The 20,403-nt window shown below is 48.9% G+C and overlaps 1 protein-coding gene, 1 long non-coding RNA gene and 1 other non-coding gene across 5 annotated transcripts in view; 1 reads left to right on the top strand and 2 right to left on the bottom strand.

The window, feature by feature from the left end:
• Positions 1-3,192, bottom strand: part of Gm3134 (predicted gene 3134) — a 29,777-nt gene extending 26,585 nt beyond the window's left edge. Inside the window, exon 1 of the long non-coding RNA NR_166639.1 lies at positions 2,639-3,192. This is a non-coding gene — a long non-coding RNA (predicted gene 3134). The remainder of the gene's footprint in view (positions 1-2,638) is intronic.
• On the top strand, positions 273-17,193 carry Sall1 (spalt like transcription factor 1). 3 transcript variants are annotated; one of them, NM_021390.3, is made up of 4 exons: positions 273-405; positions 1,991-2,083; positions 11,037-14,491; positions 15,617-17,193. In NM_021390.3, the coding sequence occupies exons 2-4, from the start codon at positions 2,008-2,010 to the stop codon at positions 16,055-16,057; spliced, it is 3,972 nt and encodes a 1,323-aa protein (NP_067365.2). In that variant the 5' UTR covers positions 273-405; positions 1,991-2,007; the 3' UTR covers positions 16,058-17,193. The 3 variants fall into 3 exon arrangements, with proteins under 3 accessions (NP_067365.2, NP_001357998.1, NP_001357999.1); NM_001371069.1 differs by lacking the exon at positions 273-405 and adding an exon at positions 923-959; NM_001371070.1 differs by lacking the exon at positions 273-405 and having other exon boundaries at positions 1,573-2,083.
• A 2,410-nt stretch (positions 17,194-19,603) lies between these two features.
• On the bottom strand, positions 19,604-19,700 carry Mir8110 (microRNA 8110). The gene has a single exon (NR_106190.1). It is a non-coding gene; the product is annotated as a microRNA 8110 (primary transcript).
• Positions 19,701-20,403: the final 703 nt, after the last annotated feature.

Below are 20,403 nucleotides of genomic sequence, written 5' to 3'. Positions count from 1 at the left end.
GAACCGTGGAAAGGGGCTAAAAGCCATTTAAGAGAGTGCGACATGGGTCCTGAGTTCCAAGGCTCTGCTGTGAAGGCTAGTGCCCACTTCGCGCGAGCCGACTGTGTCACGATCCAGACTCAAAGGCGCTCCAGAATTGGGGCGTCCTTATGAGCCCTCTCCTCTCCTGATCGCGAGATAGGGCAAGGATTGTGTATCTGCACCCCTCCCCCGCCTCCACCCCCATTACTCAGCCGAAGTTTAGTTAGTTTAGTCCTTCGGGTGCAGGACTTCGGGAACCTCGGCGAGCGGAAACCCCGAGGCAGGAGGAGGTCTAAACTAAGCCGAGGACCAAGCCTCAGGTTCGCAGGCGCCCAAACCCGGAAGAGGGAGTACAGGGCCCGGATCCCTGGGTCCCGTGAGCGGGTAAGAGAGGCTGGCTCCCAGCTCTGGGAGAGAAACAGAGAGAGATGGAGAGAAAAGTTTGGGCGCCGCACGTAGCAAGTGTCGGAAAAGTGAAGGCGAGTCACGGCGTAGCTAGCAGGGCAACGAACAGGACCCCCCCTCCATGCTCACTCACTCCGGGTAGCCACCTCGTCTGCGACGAGGTGGCGGCCTCCACCCCTAGGACACGGAGCACTAGGGTCCAGGGTAGAGGCGGTGCCTAGGGTCTGGCTCCAGCAGCACCACCCAGGCCAGGGGAGCGCTGCTTAGCACAGAATTAGCTGCGCCCCTCCCCTCCCTCCCGCAGAAGCTGAACTCGGAGCTCAGGCAGGTCCTTGCTCTCCACCCGCCCGGAGCTTGGCGGCGCCACGGTGGCCGCCGCCTCCCCGCGGAGTGACGCGCCCTGCAGCCAACCGGGGCGGCCGGGGGGAGGTTCGGGAGGGGGTCCTGGGCGGAGCCGAGCCGCCCCCTTATCCCACGGGCTCGGGGCGCTTCTCCCGAAAACTTCAGCCCTAATTGTCCCGGGAATGTCCAAGGTAGAGAAAGGGAGCTAAGGAGCCAGCAAGAGGCTGGAGGGTCGCCGCTCCCAGGCAGGGAGAGGATGGGGTGGCGAGAAAACTGCCCCTCCCCCCAAGCCCCAAACCCATCACGTCCCCAAACCTTTCCTGGGTCCTCTTCTCCGCACCCCCGCGAGCCCGGGATCCTGAGAGTGGAGAACTCTGGGCGAAGGATCTCCGAGCCAGGCGGCGGGCAGGCGGGAGGGAGGCCCGGCAGCGAGCGGGAGGCGGACTGGCGTGGGGCTGGCTCTTCCCCACTCGCTTTTTTTTTTTTATGAGAGTGGGGGTGGGCTGCTTTCTGGTAGCTCTTAAAGAAAATGAAGGAACACTCACGAAATGGGGCGCCCTCTCCTACCCCGTCCCGCCACGGGACTCCCTCCCCCTCGCGGGCCAGTACGCAGCGCGGGAGTTAGGAAGTTCGCCGCTCGCCCGCAGCCTGGGTCCCCAGCCCCCGCCGCCAGCCCCACCCCCACGCGGCCCTGCTCCGCTAGGCTCCCGGGCGAGCATGCTAATTCGGGTCGGCCCAGCCCGGGATGGAGGGCGGGGGAGGGGGGAGGGGAACGAGCGGGGGGCGCCGGCCGGGGCGCTGGGCGCGCAGTGGCGAGGAGGCAGGCCCCCGGCGGCCGGGCCGCGGAGTCCCCGGCGGTCGCCAAGAGGGTTAACCAAGAGTCGGGCGGCGCGGCGCGCAGAGCCAGCCCCGCGGCCGGCTTATTGGGCCAGCGCGCGGAGAGACAGGGGTCTGCAGCAAATCACGAACTAATTGATTAAGGCGAGCGGGTTTGAATAGCGCTGGCCCGGTGCCAATCGCCTTTCAAAGAGCCCCTCTATGATTAATCGCAATGCATTATTGATAATCATAATTATAGCAGGACACATGCGCGCTGTGCCCGGGGCCGGGGAGCCGGGGAGGGGGCGGGCGGGCCGGCGGGCGGGGGGAGCCGCCGCCGCCGCCGCTCGATTTCCGTAATTTTGAGAAGATTTTTTTTTAGTAATTTTTTATTCTGCCCCAGCTGATGTTTGAGCCAGCATGTCGCGGAGGAAGCAAGCGAAGCCTCAACATTTCCAATCCGACCCCGAAGTGGCCTCGCTCCCCCGGCGAGATGGTGAGTGCTCCGGCCGGCGCCGCGGACACACAGACACGCACTCACACGCACACTCGGACCCACGCACACGCGGCGGGCCCCGCGCCCACCGCCGCTTTCGCCTTCTGCACTCGGCGCGTCTGATTTTATTTCATGCTTCCTCGATTTCAATTTGCCGGGCCAGGCTTCCCCTGTCCCGGGAGAGCCAGCCTATCCCGGCTGGAGCTTTCCGGAGTTCCGTGTCCTCGACTGGGCGGAGTAGGGTCGACTGGCCGGCTCGCTCCTCCGCCCAGAGGGTCGGAGAAGCCGCGGCCACGACCCTGCCGCCCCGAGGGGCGATCTCTCGGGCAGAGGCCATCTGGAGCTGCCCACGCGAGCTCTCTCCCGCTCCCCGCGCGCCACCCGGGTCCCCGGGCTGGGCCTCTGTCGCCTGGGCCTCACCGCCCAGCCCTGCGGCCAACGTTAAAGAAGTTTACTTCGTCCGGGTGGCTGAACGCCGAGCGCGTGGGGAGCTCTCCGTACCCACCCCCCCCCCAAACTCTCGTTCCCACTTGGCTAGCGGGCGAAACATGGTACCTTTGGGGGTTCCGAGCCGTGAGAACTGGGGGTTGGGGTGGAGGAGCGACATCCTGGGGTCGCGGCCGAGTGCTGCCGGTCGCTCTGGAGACTGACTTAGGGACAGGGAAGTGTCGCTTGGTCCGGCTTCCCAAGTTTGTTCTCCTGTCGTTTCTTTCCACACTTGCACCCATAACCCGTCAAAGTCGGGCTTGGATGTGTGCACCCCACGTATTATGGAGTCCCATCCTTCGGGACCCGTTCTGGTAAGGGTCATTAGACACTTTCTTGGGTCCCGGGTATTAGCCCGCCAGACCCCTGGAGCCAGCCGAGCAATGAAGGCAGGGTTCCGAAAGGACTGAATGAGTAGGGAAAAGTTTGTGTGCGGGAACTGTGGCCTAGAATGGGAGAGACCCGCGCAGGGAACTGGGGTCACTGAGGGAAGACCCCCTCCGACCCCAGCTTGACCTGAACTGTTCTAGGGCAGAGTTTCCGAGCTCCCAGGCCAGAGGCTACGCTCGGTTCCGGGGTCACCGGACTTTGTGCCTGACTCTCCGCTGCGTCGGTTGGAGAGTGACCAGACCCGAGGCTCGGCGGCCCCGGCTGCCCTTCGGGAATCCTCGATCCCGGGCGTGGAGGAAGGAGCTGCACCCCAGCAGAGCTCGGAAGCGTGACCTGAGATCCGCACCTCTGGCCACTACGCTCTGCGGGCGCTGGAGCCCCACATCGCAGGCTCCGTCCCCAGAGGCCTGGCTCTGAGCGGCTCTGGGTGCGGGTACGCGCAGGCAGAGCCAGAGCGACAAGGGATCGACAGCTTACTTCCTCCTCGCTGTTGGGAGAGGGCAATCCTGGCGTGAGACACCTGGACATTTTTTCAGGCGATCTGAGAGCCATTAAGGCAACTGTTTTGCCCAGCACCTTTGGAAGCTCGAAGCCTCACCAGTGTGATTCTCTGAGTCCTCTGGAAGGATCCCTTGAAACACACCCAGTTTCCCACCCCAAAAGAACCGGTTTGAGGGTAAAACCAGATGAAATTAGCCAAGGCCGCAGCAACCACTCGGACTATTTTTGTGGGGTTTCTCAGCTAGTTTCTTAGGCTTTCTGCCGCCCCCACAACAATCTTTCCTAAAGTGAGGCCTTTGCACCGGGATGCTGTTAAAACTTAACAATTTGCATACGGGGGTGGGGGTGGGAGAAAAACAACCTGGGGAAAGAGAGGTGTTTTTTGGTTTTTGTTTTTTAAATTTATACTGGTTGTTTGTATTTTCCACGCAAAGAATTTCAAAACTAACAACCACCACCTCGAGCTTGGGAAGAAAAGACCCTTGCTAGTTCTTCGCTTTGAGTCTAGAGCTGGAATTTTTAATAGTTAAGGCTTCTCATAAAGCGATAGCATTAAAGGAGTTCACTGCCTCTTACTATTATTATTTATTAGTACAATTTTTTTTTTAGTTTATTTGAGCTGTGAGGTAAGTTAATTAAGGAACTGAATCAAGTTTCCTTTCTTTCTTTTCCTTCTTTTTTTTCACTTAATTTCTCCTTTTTTCTTCCTAAAAGCTGGTTCATTGTGATTAAAGCAGTGATTATCCCGAACACCCTAGGAAACACCCCTCCCAGGCCAGCTCCTTACTCCCTCCTTTTCTTCAGTAGTAATAGTTTTAGGTTATGACTGTTTTTACATGGCTGAACAATAAGTTTGGGAGAAGTTGACTAGAGGGCAGGTTTTGTAATAGGGTTACAGGATTTAGTGTGCTGTAATAGTACTCTACACAAGCAGCCCTCCCCAGCAGCTGACAGTCAGGAGGGCCCGCCATACCCCGAATCTTTTCATTTGGGAATAGTTGTGAGAGACATACAGAGGAAAGTGCATGACACAGCTCACGTTTGCTTTTAAAAGTCGACTCTTCTGCAACGAGTCCAGCCATCTCCATCCATTTCCCTACCCAGAACAGAACATGTGCCTGAGGAGCCGCTGCTGTTGGGCGTTTGGTGGGTTTTTTTGTTTTTGTTTTTGTTTTTGTTTTTGTTTTTTTTTACTTTGGAAGGCAACCCCTTACTCAGATGCCAGCTTTACACTTTCTCTTGTCTCAAGAGGGTCTTACTACACACAGCATATGAAATATCAGGCATTACCAAAGTAGATCTTGTTTAGACCCTTCTCCCTCCCGTGTTGTCCCCCAGACTGTCTGACTTCTACACAGAGGAAAACCTTAGAAAAGTTTTCAGAGCCACAGTGGCCCTGAAGCAGCCACTCTAATTCTATGTTCTGTGGCCCCATCCTGTAGTATGTGTCGTGTTTGAGTTTTACAAAGAAAGCTACGCCTTGCTAAGCACCAGTCCCAACACCACCATTCAATTTAAAAAAAAATGATTATTTAGTTGATCTTAGAAGTTAATCTTAGAACCTTGATAGTTTATTCTACTTGAGTATTCCTATAAGGTATTTTTCTGTTCCTTATGAAAACTGGGATTGTGGTGAGTAGGGTTCATCTCTTAAAAGATATTCAACAAGTCTCCAGTTACTTGTAGAGAGATAAGTAGCCTTGGAAGAATTATTTACCATGATGGATAAATCCTGGAAAAGGGAATGTGCAAATCTAATGATTTAATTTGTGGTTACTTTTCTTTGAGTTTGGATTTCCAGGTGCGTGCCTGTGTGTGTGTGTGTGTGTGTATCTGTGTGTGTGTGTCTGTGTGTGTGTGTCTGTGTGTGTGTCTGTGTGTGTGTTGAGTTTTTTGGTTGGGTTGGTTCACTCCATTTGGTGGTGATGGTTTCAAGATTCCTGCAGCTTCTAACAGGCCCCATTCCGACTCCATTCGTTTAACAATTTTGCTGCTCAGCTTTTTAAAGGAAAGGATAATGTTGGAAGAAACTTAGAACATCGGGAATTACAGAGAAAGCATTGACTCTCCTAAGGAATACCTGAAAACCCCTTCTTACTCATATTAATAAAGAAATTCTATTATTTACCAAAGTAATTTACTCATTGTAAGCAGCTTAATGGCCACACATTGATTTCTGGGCCCAAAAGGTTAGAGAAAACTATAATGAATTCTCTTATAAAACAAAAACAAACAAATAAACAAAAAAAAAAAACAAGAAAAGAACCCTGACACCTGCAAGATAAGGCAGTTGGAAAGAATTCATGTTTCATCAAGCCTATTTTTAAGTTTGGCATAATAGAAGATTCTAGATGAGAAAATGTGAACTGTTTTTTGGTCTTGTTTTGTTTTGTTGCGATTTGCTTCAGGCTGCAAATACTTTCTAAATGTTAAAAAACAAGCACCCGGGAAAGCCTGCTGAGGCAGGAGATAAACTGGGAAGGTAGCTTTTCGGCATTGAGCAATTGTTGGTGTATTTTACATCCAATTTCTGCTATGGCTCAGGGCACAAGTACCAAATTATAGGGTGCTGTTTGGGAAACCGTTTCTTTTCTCTAAGGTTGGAGACTTCTAGTTGTCTTTTTACCAACAATATCCTTCAGAAGGCAAAAGCCCACATTTTTCTGGTAGCGAATCTGGAGGGCGATGGGAGGAGGGAATTCAGGCAGGTTCCGGGTTTCAAAACTTAGCCAAGCTCACTCAGTGTGAAGTAACCAGAAAAAAATCGAAATTCTTCTGCAGCTTAAATGTGTTTTTTTCCAACACAGTCCCTAGTGCAGAAAACCTGTGTTCTAAAATATTCTTTGAGGAGAGAAAGATAATATTAACCTGAGGCTTGACACTCCTCCCCCAAGAAGGAAAAAAAGTTGGTGTGCCAGGCTTTAGAAAACCTGGACGTGTAGAGCTGTTTTAACCTTTGCCAGCCTCCTCCCATGCAGAGGTGACAAGGTCCAGATCATAATGTGTCCTTCAGTGTCTTCCCGGTGACCCCCAATTTGAGTCTTGCTAGTCACTTAGCAGGAACTTGGTAGTTTATTTTAGTTTCTCCTTATCAGCTTGGCTTCTTTTCCTAACCTTATTCCCCCGCCACCCCCAGATGCCAGACCCCCAAAGGGGAAGATTGACAGGTAGTTCCCACGGCTCAGCTTCACCCTCCAACAACAGGGATTTAGTTTCTTGTGACTTTGCCAATGTTTGTGTAGTCAGTGTTTAGATCTCGCCTTAAGGAGTCTCTCTTTTACGCGTCACTGGAATAGGAAAGCCACAGAGTAGTTTGTGAACAAACCCTTGCTGTTGGATCCCCATCTAGTGTTCACTTTAATTCATCCATAGGGAAGACATTTTCCCCTTTCATTGTGAGCCGGAGGTGGGTCTGGACCAGAACTTTAAATGGAGTATCTTGTCCATGTTATTTTTTTTTCCAGAGGGTTCTCTTGTCTCCTTCCACACAATCAGGGCTGGCACTGTAAACTTGAAGGGGACCAGTTCATTTGTCATTTGGTTGTATGCTGCATAAAAGGAACTTCAGACATTACAGAAAATATGCGCAGCATATGTTGTATTTACAGCTTTTTTTTTTCTGGAACCTTAAGTTGGACATTCGGATCCTGCTTTAAAAAAATAAAACAAAAAGATAAAGCATCACTCAATCAAATATGTTCATGATCGCCTCTGCAAGCAGGCCTGTGGGAAGGAACAGCCTGTTAAAATTAGGGGCCCCAAGTCCACTATTGTTTGAGTTCTATTAAGAAATGCTAATGTAGTCTTAAGGTACTGGCAAGTAGTGTTAAGTGTCTTTCTGAGGCGCTCCCAAAGAGAAAACTAAATCTGGTAGAGCCTGGTGGTTGGTTTCTACTTTTTTGTTTTGTTTTGCTTTGCTTTGTTTTCTGTTTTGTTTTTGTTTTCCTCCTCTTCTCTCCTGGCTGGCTGAACCTTTCTGTGCGAGGCATAGTTTTTATATTTTTGCTTTCTGAGTAGAGAGGCTGCAACGCTTCGTTTTCCTGCTTCCAAATTCTGCTGTGTTTGGTTAAGAGGATAAAAAGTGACAAATTTGAATTGGGTACCTAGATAGTTCAGCCAGAGCTTAAACATCTGGAATTTAAGTGACAATTTGGTAATGATTCAACATCTCCTTCAAAAAAAGAACAGAAATTCTAAGCATCTTTTGGGGGGGTTGCTGAGGGGAAAAAAGGGCTCTTGCTTTGTAAATGTTCCTATCTGGCTGGAATTACGAGATTTGTGAATGCAAAATCCATAGAAAAGAATCTGGAATGTGATTTTCACTACAATAGGAGGAACAAGGGAACTGTAGTTACTAAAAGGAGGTCACCAGTTGCCATCCTGTGTAACAGATTATTTAAAGAGATACAAGAACACAGGGCTCTGTGTGTGTGTGTGTGTGTGTGTGTGTGTGTGTGTGTGTGTGTGTGTGTGTGTGTGTGTGTTTCTGCCTGCTCGTTATCTAATTGTAACTTTTAGTCATTCCTTTTAGTAACTGGGGCTAAAGATCCATGCTGGTTTCCCTGGAATTCTGTTCACCATGCAGAATGGTTTAAAGTTAGGCACTGTAGAGTGTAGCAACACCTGCTTCTGAGCCGAATCAAAATAGATGCCAGGATTTGGGAGGGAGCAGATTGTTCATAAACATCAGGAAATTAAATTAGCTGATGGTACAGTGCGATCAAATGTCAGCTTGCTAAATTGTGAAAATCGAAGCTCAAATATGGCCAACTTTTATAAAGGGTCTCTCTCTCTCTCTCTCTCAGAAGCAAGCAGGCATTTATTTCTAAGCGTCTTTATTTTCCATCTAATTAGCATAATCCTAAATATAAAAATGTTCAGGTAGAAAAACTTAAAAATTCTCTCAAGTGAGTCTTGAAGCGGCACGAATGCAAAACCCCAGTGCAGGGAAGTAGAAATCAGTGTAACCTTCGAAAGTAACCTAGCTTTTATTTTTTTTTCTATATATTATGAGAATATCAGATGTTTGCAAGTTATAAAGAATTAAAATGCCCTTTAACCGTGAGCACAGATGTGCTAAATATTTGAAGCAACCACATTGTAATGTGTACAATTGATGAAGTCAGTTTTCTGATTTCCCTTGCTGGTTATTTAGTTCTGAATCTGTCATTATTTGTCTAAGCCCAGCTGACCAAGCAAAACTGTGTTTTAAAGTGGCTTTATGTTTTGATAAATGTGAGCTGGTTGAAAAGTATTTTCCACTGAATGCAGAGCTTAATAGAACATGCTGACATAATAGTTTTAATGCATTTTGTTGAAAATGTGTGAACAAACAGAATAGCTTTTGTTCCTTCATAATTGGCTGTAAAAGTAGATGGAAACATAGCCATTACATATGGAAATGTGCAAAGAGAAAGAAATAACATTTCTGTTGAATATATTAGGAATTGCATTTCCTAGTTTAAAATAAGCATCTGAAATGGGGGCATCATTTAAAATCAGTTGTCAAAATACGAAGCTTTACACTGAATTTTTGTCACATCATTTTTTTTTTGTCCCGCGTGAGGCAGGATAACTTTAGCAAATTTCATTTAATATTTTGTTTGTAGTATTTCAAGTCAGGAGAAGAGACAGAAAGTGCTTAAAACAGCACCTTCAGCGAGCATGGGAATCTGGTGCCAATTAGGATGATTAAACATTAAATTAAAACTGGATCATTATTGGTATTTTCTGCTACAACTGCGATTTGTTTGGTGTTGTTAATGCATGTTGCACTATAACCCCGTGTAGATTTAAAGATGGGGATTAGGAAAGCCGGCTTATTAAATATAACTCAGCCACTAAAACTATGCCAGTGAGGAGAGTGCACGCGTCCCCTCTCTCCTCTGGCCAGCAGACTTTACCAGGGGCCCTAATCAACTTCCTCATCACTCCAGGCAGATAGAGTTAAGGAATTTCACAAGTGACTGTTTAGGTGTTAATTGTATTTTCTGAAATGCAAAACTCTTCCGAGCTTTTTAGATGCTTAATCCAAAAAGATAACCTCTGGCTCTTCTGAATGTGCTCTGGGTTGACTGGGATTTCTGGGGTAGGCAGCATTTTGATTTTCCATGTATTCATATCTGCAATTACTTTTTTTTTTCCTCCTGCAAGTTTTCTAGAAGATTCAATTTGGAAGTCATGGAAACTACCTATTATCTGATTCAGCTCTGTAGAAAAGCATGCGGGGAGGCAATCCTTGAATTAAACAGTTTTTTTTTTACAGCCTTTGGAGATGACCACACACACCATTCGTACAACAGGAGCTGGTGTTCCCCATGCTGAGCAAACAAGGGGACGCCATCCTGTCTTTGAATAGGATGTTAGCTTGGAGTTGGAGATTTTGATGTTTAATTTACAAATGGATCTTAGTGAGAAGACATCTGAGCAAACCAGTAAAGCCAAACAATCAAGGGATATGAATAGGGAGATGGATGGATGGATGGATGGATGGATGGATGGATGGATGGATGGATGTGTGTGTGTGTGTGGGTGGGTGTGGGTGTGTGTGTGATGTATATGTATATGCAATGTATTCAGGACAATCTGTTAGACAATCGATAACACCAAAAGGCAAAGTATTTTTAAAGGCATTCAGACAAGAATTGCCAAACTCTCCCCTGGGTGGGCATGATTTCTTAAGGAAGGGAGGACCTCTCAGCACCTTCTTCTTCAGCTAGCATTTAGCAGAACTGTAGATGCCACACCAATTTTTAGAGACAGAAAGACCACTTTTGAGGAATTATTTAGAACCTAGCCACGTGGAGCATGGTGGCATATATTCTTTACCTAGGAGAATGAGCAGCAGAGCTCAATCCTGAATTTGAAAAATTCACGTCTGGGGCGGGGGTGATACATAGGTACCAGACAGGCCTGTGAGGGATAACCATCCTGCATTCTTTTCATTTTGCCTGTGAGGGTGTTGCTTTCTGGTTTGAAGTCGAAACAGGTCTGTTACTGATTGGACTGAACTGTGTTTGTCACCACTGGGCCCCCGAGCTCAGGATCCAGGCAGGGACTTGAGGTGATTCTGAAGTCATCAGTCCTCAGCTGGGTGATATGCATTTTCCCCCCTTGTCAACAACTGATTGGAACCTGAACGACTACAAATTAGTTTAGTGACAGAACAGACTGTCACAGATATCTTTGCATCAGTTGAAAATGAATAAGGTTGACAGAAACTCAAGAGCCTAATAAGTCCTCAGTGTGCTGGAGGGACCCTCTCCCAGCAAGTAGACAATCGGTGTATAAAATATTGGAAATCAATATTTTGCTATGGAATTTCATTATGTACCAATGTCCACCCTTCATGGTATTTTATATTTTGATGAATTATCTAAAGGCCTTAACTATCCAAAATACCAGCTAGACAGGAGTTCCTCGGCATCCCAGGAAATACAGCCTGGCTTTGGGGGGGGGGGTCACATTTGGAGTTTAGCAGATAGAAAACATTTATGGCCCTTTCTATCAATTTCAAGTCATTACTGACAGTCTGTCCTCGCTTCACTTTTAACCCTGCACCTTTTGATGTTTGTAGGGGACACAGAGAAGGGTCAACCAAGTCGCCCCACTAAGAGCAAGGATGCCCATGTCTGTGGCCGGTGCTGCGCTGAATTCTTTGAATTATCAGACCTTCTGCTCCATAAAAAGAGCTGCACTAAGAATCAATTAGTTTTGATTGTCAATGAAAGTCCAGCCTCCCCAGCAAAAGCCTTCCCTCCTGGCCCGTCTCTCAATGATCCCGACGACCAAATGAAAGACGCGGCGAATAAAGCAGACCAAGAAGACTGCAGCGACCTTTCAGAACCCAAGGGGCTTGACAGGGAAGAGTCCATGGAGGTGGAGGTCCCAGTTGCCACCACCACCACCACCACCACTGGCGGCAGCGGCGGGAGTGGTGGCAGCACTCTGAGCGGTGTCACCAACATCACCACCCCGAGCTGCCACAGCGGCTCTTCCACGGGTACCTCAGCGATCACAACCTCTCTACCTCAACTGGGGGACCTGACGACACTGGGCAACTTCTCGGTGATCAACAGCAACGTCATCATTGAGAATCTCCAGAGCACCAAGGTAGCGGTGGCCCAGTTCTCCCAGGAGGCGAGGTGTGGGGGGGCCTCCGGAGGCAAGCTGCTCATCTCAACCCTCATGGAACAACTCCTGGCTCTGCAGCAGCAGCAGATTCACCAGCTGCAGCTCATAGAGCAAATACGTCACCAAATACTGCTGCTGGCCTCTCAGAGCGCAGACCTGCCGGCAGCACCCTCTATCCCGTCTCAAGGTACTTTACGAACATCTGCCAACCCCTTGACCACACTGAGCTCCCATCTGTCTCAACAGCTGGCGGTGGCAGCTGGATTAGCACAGAGCCTTGCTAGCCAATCTGCCAACATCAGCGGTGTGAAGCAGCTCCCCCACGTCCAGCTACCTCAGAGCAGCTCCGGCACCTCCATCGTCCCGCCCAGTGGTGGCACTTCTCCCAACATGAGCATAGTGACGGCTGCAGTGCCCACCCCGTCCTCAGAAAAAGTGGCTTCCAATGCTGGTGCCTCCCATGTCAGCTCCCCGGCCGTCTCAGCATCGTCCTCACCAGCATTCGCAATAAGCAGTCTGTTGAGTCCTGCATCTAACCCACTTCTACCTCAGCCGACCCCAGCTAACGCTGTTTTCCCTACCCCTTTGCCTAACATTGCAACAACCGCAGAAGATTTGAACTCCCTGTCTGCCTTGGCCCAGCAAAGAAAAAGCAAGCCACCAAATGTCACTGCCTTTGAAGCGAAAAGTACTTCAGACGAGGCGTTCTTTAAACACAAGTGCAGGTTCTGTGCGAAGGTCTTCGGGAGCGACAGTGCCTTGCAGATCCACTTGCGCTCCCATACTGGAGAGAGGCCATTCAAGTGCAACATCTGTGGGAACAGGTTCTCTACTAAGGGCAATCTGAAAGTCCACTTCCAGCGCCACAAAGAGAAGTACCCCCACATCCAGATGAACCCCTACCCTGTACCGGAGCACTTGGACAATGTCCCCACGAGCACCGGCATCCCCTACGGCATGTCCATCCCTCCAGAGAAGCCAGTTACCAGCTGGCTAGACACCAAGCCAGTCCTGCCCACTCTGACCACTTCCGTCGGCCTACCATTGCCTCCAACTCTCCCAAGCCTCACGCCCTTCATCAAGACGGAAGAGCCAGCCCCCATCCCTATTAGCCATTCTGCTGCCAGTCCCCAAGGCTCAGTCAAAAGTGACTCCGGGGCCCCTGATTTGGCCACAAGAAACCCAAGTGGCGTCCCTGAGGAAGTGGAAGGGTCTGCTGTGCCACCCTTTGGTGGCAAGGGTGAAGAGAGTAACATGGCAAGCTCCGCCGTCCCGACAGCGGGCAACAGTACTCTGAACTCCCCAGTGGCTGACGGTGGTCCAGGAGGGACCACCTTCACCAACCCTCTGTTGCCCCTCATGTCTGAGCAGTTCAAGGCCAAGTTTCCTTTTGGGGGACTCTTAGATTCGGCCCAGGCCTCAGAGACATCCAAGCTGCAGCAACTGGTAGAAAACATTGACAAGAAGGCCACGGATCCCAATGAGTGTATCATCTGCCACCGGGTTCTCAGCTGTCAGAGCGCCTTGAAAATGCACTACCGGACACACACTGGGGAGAGGCCCTTCAAGTGTAAGATCTGCGGCCGGGCTTTCACCACGAAAGGGAACCTCAAGACCCACTACAGCGTCCATCGGGCTATGCCTCCACTCAGAGTCCAGCATTCCTGCCCCATCTGTCAGAAGAAGTTCACAAACGCAGTGGTCCTCCAGCAGCATATTCGTATGCACATGGGAGGCCAGATCCCCAACACCCCAGTCCCTGACAACTACCCTGAGTCCATGGAGTCTGACACAGGCTCCTTTGATGAGAAAAATTTCGACGACTTAGACAACTTCTCAGATGAGAATATGGAAGAGTGTCCTGAGGGCAGCATCCCAGACACACCCAAGTCAGCGGACGCTTCCCAAGATAGCCTGTCATCTTCGCCTCTGCCCCTCGAGATGTCGAGCATCGCTGCTCTGGAAAATCAGATGAAGATGATCAATGCTGGCCTGGCGGAGCAGCTGCAGGCCAGCCTGAAGTCTGTGGAGAACGGATCCATGGAAGGGGATGTGCTGACCAACGACTCTTCCTCAGTGGGTGGCGACATGGAGAGCCAGAGTGCAGGCAGCCCAGCCATCTCAGAGTCTACCTCTTCCATGCAGGCTCTGTCCCCGTCCAACAGCACCCAAGAATTCCACAAGTCACCCGGCATGGAGGAAAAGCCACAGCGAGTGGGGCCAGGCGAGTTCGCCAATGGTCTATCTCCCACCCCAGTGAACGGAGGTGCTTTGGACTTGACTTCTAGTCATGCAGAGAAAATCATCAAAGAAGATTCTCTGGGAATCCTCTTTCCTTTCAGAGACCGGGGTAAATTTAAAAACACTGCTTGCGACATTTGTGGCAAGACCTTTGCTTGTCAGAGTGCCTTGGACATTCACTACAGAAGTCATACCAAAGAGAGACCGTTCATTTGCACAGTTTGCAATCGTGGCTTTTCCACAAAGGGTAATTTGAAGCAGCACATGTTGACACATCAGATGCGAGATCTGCCATCGCAGCTCTTTGAGCCCAGTTCCAACCTCGGCCCCAATCAGAACTCTGCAGTGATTCCCGCCAACTCGCTGTCATCTCTCATCAAAACAGAGGTCAACGGCTTTGTACACGTTTCTCCTCAGGACAGTAAGGACGCCCCCACTAGTCATGTCCCTCAGGGGCCTCTGTCGTCCTCTGCGACATCCCCAGTTCTGCTCCCAGCTCTGCCCCGGAGAACTCCCAAACAGCACTATTGTAACACGTGTGGTAAAACCTTCTCTTCTTCGAGTGCCCTGCAGATCCACGAGAGAACTCACACTGGAGAGAAGCCCTTTGCTTGCACTATCTGTGGAAGAGCATTCACAACAAAAGGCAATCTGAAGGTACCCGCTCTGCCCGCACCCTACCGCCCCTCAGCCCTTCCCCATGCCCTTGGTTGATGATTGCACATGGTCCTGGAGCCCTCAGCTGCGTAGCCAGGGAGAAGGTTCTGGAAAGGGGACCTGCTCCACGTAGCTGAGGTGGGGAGACATGGAGGAGCCTTGTGAGGTCAGGATCATGGCAGGGACAAGGGCAGCCTGTAGCTTGCTGCCTGTCCCAACGCCTTGAATAATTTGGTACCTAAGCGAAGCAGCAGGCCTCTTTCTGCTGTCTAGCTTAAGTGCATCAAATGAATTGCTTTACCTACCAAATCAGACAGCCTGGCGTTGCCATGGGGTATTGATTAAAGACCTCCGTGTGGCCTGCACACTGCCCATATCACTTAATAATTACAGCTCTCTACGGCTCTCTTCGGCGTATGCAGCTATTTTTCATAACCCCAGTCTAGCATGGTTTATTTTTCTAGCAACAGTAACGTCACTCCTCACCTAATGGGTATTATGATAATTGATTACACGACATTTCCTACTGATATGTGTTGGAAATAAAGCAAATATGCTCGTTCTAGAGCAACAGTTGAGCACTCTCGCTGTGTACATTTTTCTGTTGACAGAGTATTCCTCGGGAGGTTGCTGCCAGTAATGTGGGATGAATAATTACTTTCTGGGTTTTTCTCTCTGCGCAAGGCCCTCCAATGGGCAATCAGTGAGGGTTACTTTCTTCCCATCTGAAAAGGACATCTACAGGGTAAAGAGTGTCAGATACAATACTTACCACTGCAATGAGAGTGGACATAACAATTCTAACCCTGCGAGGAGCTATCTATGACTGCCTGGCTTGCTTGAGGCCATTATAAGCTAAATACAGGTAATAAAAACAGAGTAAGTAAGGCGAGTTAGCCAGGAAGAGGAGAGCCAACCCAGCACTGCAGAGAGCAAACACGTTATTACTAGACCATGGGAGTGGATGGTTCCTGGTGTCTTTTCCCCTGTCTGTCCTGTAATAAGAATAGACATTCGGGTCACTTGCTTTGTCGAGTGTTGGGATATGAGTTGAGACAGAATCGGCTATTAAGCTCCTGGCTCTCTCTCTTGTTTCTTCTCTCTCTTCCCCAACCCACATTACAGGTCCACATGGGCACCCATATGTGGAACAGCACCCCTGCACGCCGGGGCCGGCGGCTCTCAGTGGATGGCCCCATGACATTTCTAGGAGGCAATCCTGTCAAGTTCCCAGAAATGTTCCAGAAGGATCTAGCGGCGAGGTCAGGAAGTGGGGATCCGTCCAGCTTTTGGAACCAGTATACAGCAGCACTGTCCAACGGGCTGGCCATGAAGGCCAACGAGATCTCTGTCATTCAGAACGGCGGCATCCCTCCAATTCCTGGAAGCCTGGGCAGTGGGAGCAGCTCACCTATCAGTGGGCTGACTGGGAACGTGGAAAAACTGGGCAATTCGGAACCCAGTGCTCCTCTGGCTGGCCTGGAGAAAATGGCGAGCAGCGAGAACGGAACCAACTTCCGTTTCACCCGCTTCGTGGAGGACAGCAAAGAGATCGTCACAAGCTAAAGCTGCCAGAGTGCTTCCTCTCAGAATGTCGCCCGAGGTTGCCTCCTGCCCCTCCCCCCGCCCTTTACCTTCTGGCCCCTGGGACTATGAACTACACTATGAAGACATTCTTTTGTATGTTGTTCAACCTCTAGAGTTCTAAGAAAGCTTATTTATTAGTGCTATAACCTTGCTTTGCAAACAGAGTGCAGGCATTAACTTTGGTCTTCTGTATTTTGGACTAAATACTAATGGACTAGAGTGCTCCTAGCTTGCTGTAACATTTATGGCAATCGCAAGTTGCCCTGCTAGGCGGTCTTAATCCGGCATTAACTTATTTTCTATATCCAGTTTAATATGAATCTGGTGTTGATGCAATGCCTCCGTGATACGTTAGATCTCTAATAAAGTCTGTATATAAATGTACACTTTGATCCTGCTGGAAAATTTTATCAGCGAACACATTGTCTAATCTTTCCAAACAGATTTAAGGGAAGGACTTTAAGTACAGGCTGAACATTTGGAAGGCTTAGGGTTTGTTGTTGTTGTTGTTTGTTTGTTTGTTTGTTTTGGTTTTGGTTTCATTTTGATTCTAAACTTCAACCTGCTTTTTTTTTGGTTTTGTTTTAGAGAGTTAACCATTTCCGTTTTGAACTATTTGTATTGTGCTTTTTACTTGAGTCGTCTTCAATGTTAATACGTTTCTGTACAGTAATAAGCACGCAGAATTCTTTAGAGGAAAAAAAAACCACAAGTGTTGTTTTGGTAGTTGAAACTGAGACGTAGCATTTTGGCCTTGTAGGGTATATTCACAGTAGAAAACGTGTGCTGGAATTTCACAATGCTGCTAACGATAGCATCTTGAACGACCTTCAGTGGAGAAATGTAGATGCTCTTCTATATACAATAAGAAATATCACTTTCATTAAAATGTACATATGTTCCTTACAAGAGCAAATGCCTCTTGATCAAGAGCAGGTATAGTGTTGGTTTATTTTGTATTAGGTATGGAAGGAAAAAAATGGACTGTTACATGCACTTTCTTGGAAAGTTGAAGGGGGGGGTTCCAATTTCTTTAACATTTAATACTTACTAACAACAGAGATACTGTAATTTTACTCAAGTAATCAAATACATTTTTTTTGCAACAGATAAAACAACATATTGTGTCTGTGTTTGTAGAGTGCATTTCTATTTAGCCAGGGCCCTAAAGGTAGTTTAACATTTCCCTAGGTAGCTGTAAATTCTGACTGTGAGCTAGTATCTCTAAATAAGAAAAAATTGTAAAAGGCATAACAGAATTGGGCATGCATGGGCCTGCCTTTTGTTTTGGTTTGGGTTTTTTTTTTCATTTGGTTTTTTGTTTTTATTTTGTTGTTTGTTTTTTTGTTTGCTTGTTTTTGAGATCTGGCGACCTAACTATTTCCACTATATCCATTTCTTGTTTTAGAGTGTATACTCATCTCTAGTCTTCTCCCACTCCACTTCCAAGTGGGTGAGGGGGGCATTAGTTGAGGTTTGAGACCTCATCTTGACAGGTAAGGTCCATCCTTTAAACTGGATCGGTGGATTTAAGATTTAACTATTCTAGTTCCGTTTCACTTGATTCCGTGGCATGTTTTTTCAGGCAGCTGAGAGCTGCATTGCTGGAGAATTCCCCATGCAGCAGGGTTATATAATCTGACTAGAAACTGGGCCTCAACCCAGGAGGTGAAATTTTTCTTTATTTAATTGGTCTTTTACGCATTTAAAAGCACATACATATTTAAAACGACAACAACAAAAAAATCTATTATACAGATCTGTAGGAGCAACTTGAAATAGTTGATCATCCAAGTTAACCTGAGTTGCCTTCCTTTCTGTCTTTTGTTCAAGGGCATGTTTTACTCCTGAGCACAGTTTTGGAGTGGCAATAGGCAGGGTGAAAGTTGTCTGCCCAGGGGTCTATGAACTCTCTTTGTCTCTGGGAGGTGATGAATCTCACCGAACCTGGCTGTGCTCAGGGGAGGCTGACAAACCTGGGCCAACCTGGGCGACTCCGGCAGAAGCTCCCAGCAGGCCTGGGCTATCCCAAGCCGTTCTTCCCCAAGATTTTTCCTACACTCCGAAGCCCAGAGAACCGCAAGGGTCCTTACAGCGCTGACTCCAGCGTCAGGTCCAGTCGGGGAAAAGCCCTTGCTTTCTCTGGCCTGATCGCTCGGGGCGAGCCCACCCCCACCCCCATACCCCAAGTCAGAGATGGTGGACACAGCGGGGGGGGGGGGGGGGAACCGATCAGAGGCCTTGGTTCTCGTTCACCTCCAGGTCCTTTCCCGTCACCCTGCCTGCAGCCTCTTTTTAATCCCCCTCCCCCTTCTCGCACCCCTCCCCACCAGAGTGAGCACTGGGTTAAGAGGCCAGACGCTCGGCTGTCCGAGAGGCCACGGTCTCCTCACAGGTCTCGCCTTGTCCATGGGGGCGGCGACGTTCCTGGTCCCGGCACGAAGCCTGGGGACGTCGGGGCTGTCCCCCGTCTGCGGCCACCACGAGGGGCCAGGCAGTGACAGCGCCTCTGCCACCCTCCCCGTTCACCGCGCTGCAGCTGGGCCCGCGCTCCCTGGTTGCCATAGTCCCGCCGTGTCTCCAGGTCCAGCGTCCCCGCGATGCCCACAGAGTTGCGAGGCCGTCTCCGCGAGGGGGCAGGGGCGGGCGCTTTCCCCTCTAGCCCTTGAAGCTCCCTTCTAGGGCCTTCTGCGATTAAGTTAAGGCGAACTAAAGTTGCTCTGGGTTCAGCCAGATTTTCGGAGGCCGCCTCGATGATAAGATCGCGGTCCCGGTTTCTCTACGCCCCTCCTCCCGCCTTTTGTCCCCATCTATCTATATCGATTGATGATCATTGTAATGCAGCGATCACTACCTTCCCATTCCCCCTCTACGTCTATTCCAAACCCAGAAAGCGCCCGCAGCCCGGAGTTAAACAGACATGGTCAAAACTCAGCCCAGTCCAAGAGAAATGGATTGATGTTCACAAAGTAACTGGGTGGGTTCTCAGCAGATTATGCGACCGAACCTGGCCCATCTTTCCTCTCCCACTCTGCCACCCGAGCCTCCTTTTTCATTTTTGGAACTCTGAGGGACAACCTAGTTGGAACCAGGTTGTCTGAACTAAGAAGGGTCGCTGCAAACTGCAAAGACAGTTAAATTCACAAAAGTTTTGAACCAAAGATACTCACTTAGGTGCCATTGTTCTTAAATGTGAATTGTAAATATACCTAAAAGTTTAGCGGTGTCAATGGCCCAAAATGAACCAACTTTAAGGCCTTAATATCTGCTTTTTAACCCCATGTGTCTTTCCCTCTTACTCCTTTGCGTCTCTCCACACTTTCTCCTCCCCTCCCCCAATAAGGGCCTCCCTTCCTGGAAAACACCCTTGGAAAAACAAGGGTTTGACAATGACCTGGATAGGAGAAGAAGCTACCACCTTTGCTGGCTGAAGCTACCTAAAGTTCCTCAAGCGGGGAGTCTGCGAGGAGGGGGTAGAGAGCTGTAATGAAGGGCCTCGAAGATCAACTAGAGATAAACGGAAGCTAGCTTTGGGCTTTGCACCCCCCCCCCCCCAATCCACGCTTCTCAATTCAGATTAAGCCTAACAAACGGCTGTTAGGGCAAGGGGAGGCAACAGCATTTTAAAGTTATATATTTGTTTTTTAAAAGTGGTCAAACAGAAAGTCCGAAGTGATTTGCAGTTAACGTGGACTTCTAGCAGTAGGTTATTTGCTTATTGTTTTTGGCGTGTAGCGAATGTCAAGAAAGAGATGTATAAAAGAAGAAAAAAAAAAGAAAAAGCGCTCCCACTCCTTTAAAACTTAGTAGCTCTGTTAGAAAAACACAGCCGTGGGTCTTTTGCTGGGAGTTACACACTCCACCCCAAATGAAACAAACCTCAGAGATGGTAACAAAGTAGGGGAAGGAACAGTAAAATGAATTCAAAGGGTCCCTCGGTAAGGCAGCAATCTGAGATGCACAGAGACATGGAAAAGGATAAGACAGGAATTAGGTCATCTGGTCCAGACCCCAGGAAATATGTTTAGATCAAAGACTGCACTGTTAGAATAAACAAAACAGGACCCACTGGGCCCTCCCGTTAGTTCCATCTCAGTGCTAAGAGCTGCCAATCTAACCAGCTCTATTTGATGAAAGCGGTAAAAATTACAACTGTAAAAATGACTAAGTAGAAAAAAAAAAACGTCCTCTCGACTGTAATAGGAAGATAAAGATTTAGATTTGAGCTAAAGAGTAACGACAGAGAGGCCCAGATCAACACAAACTTCCTGGAATTTTAGCCCTAAGTAAATTATCTAATCCCAGCCCATTGTCTCTTCCTTGCT

The sequence above is a fragment of the Mus musculus genome, chromosome 8 (assembly GCF_000001635.26).
Source record: "Mus musculus strain C57BL/6J chromosome 8, GRCm38.p6 C57BL/6J".
In the NCBI taxonomy this organism is placed as follows: domain Eukaryota; kingdom Metazoa; phylum Chordata; class Mammalia; order Rodentia; family Muridae; genus Mus; species Mus musculus.
The sequence above is the reverse complement of the archived record's forward strand: the minus strand, read 5'-3'. Positions and strand labels throughout refer to the sequence as shown.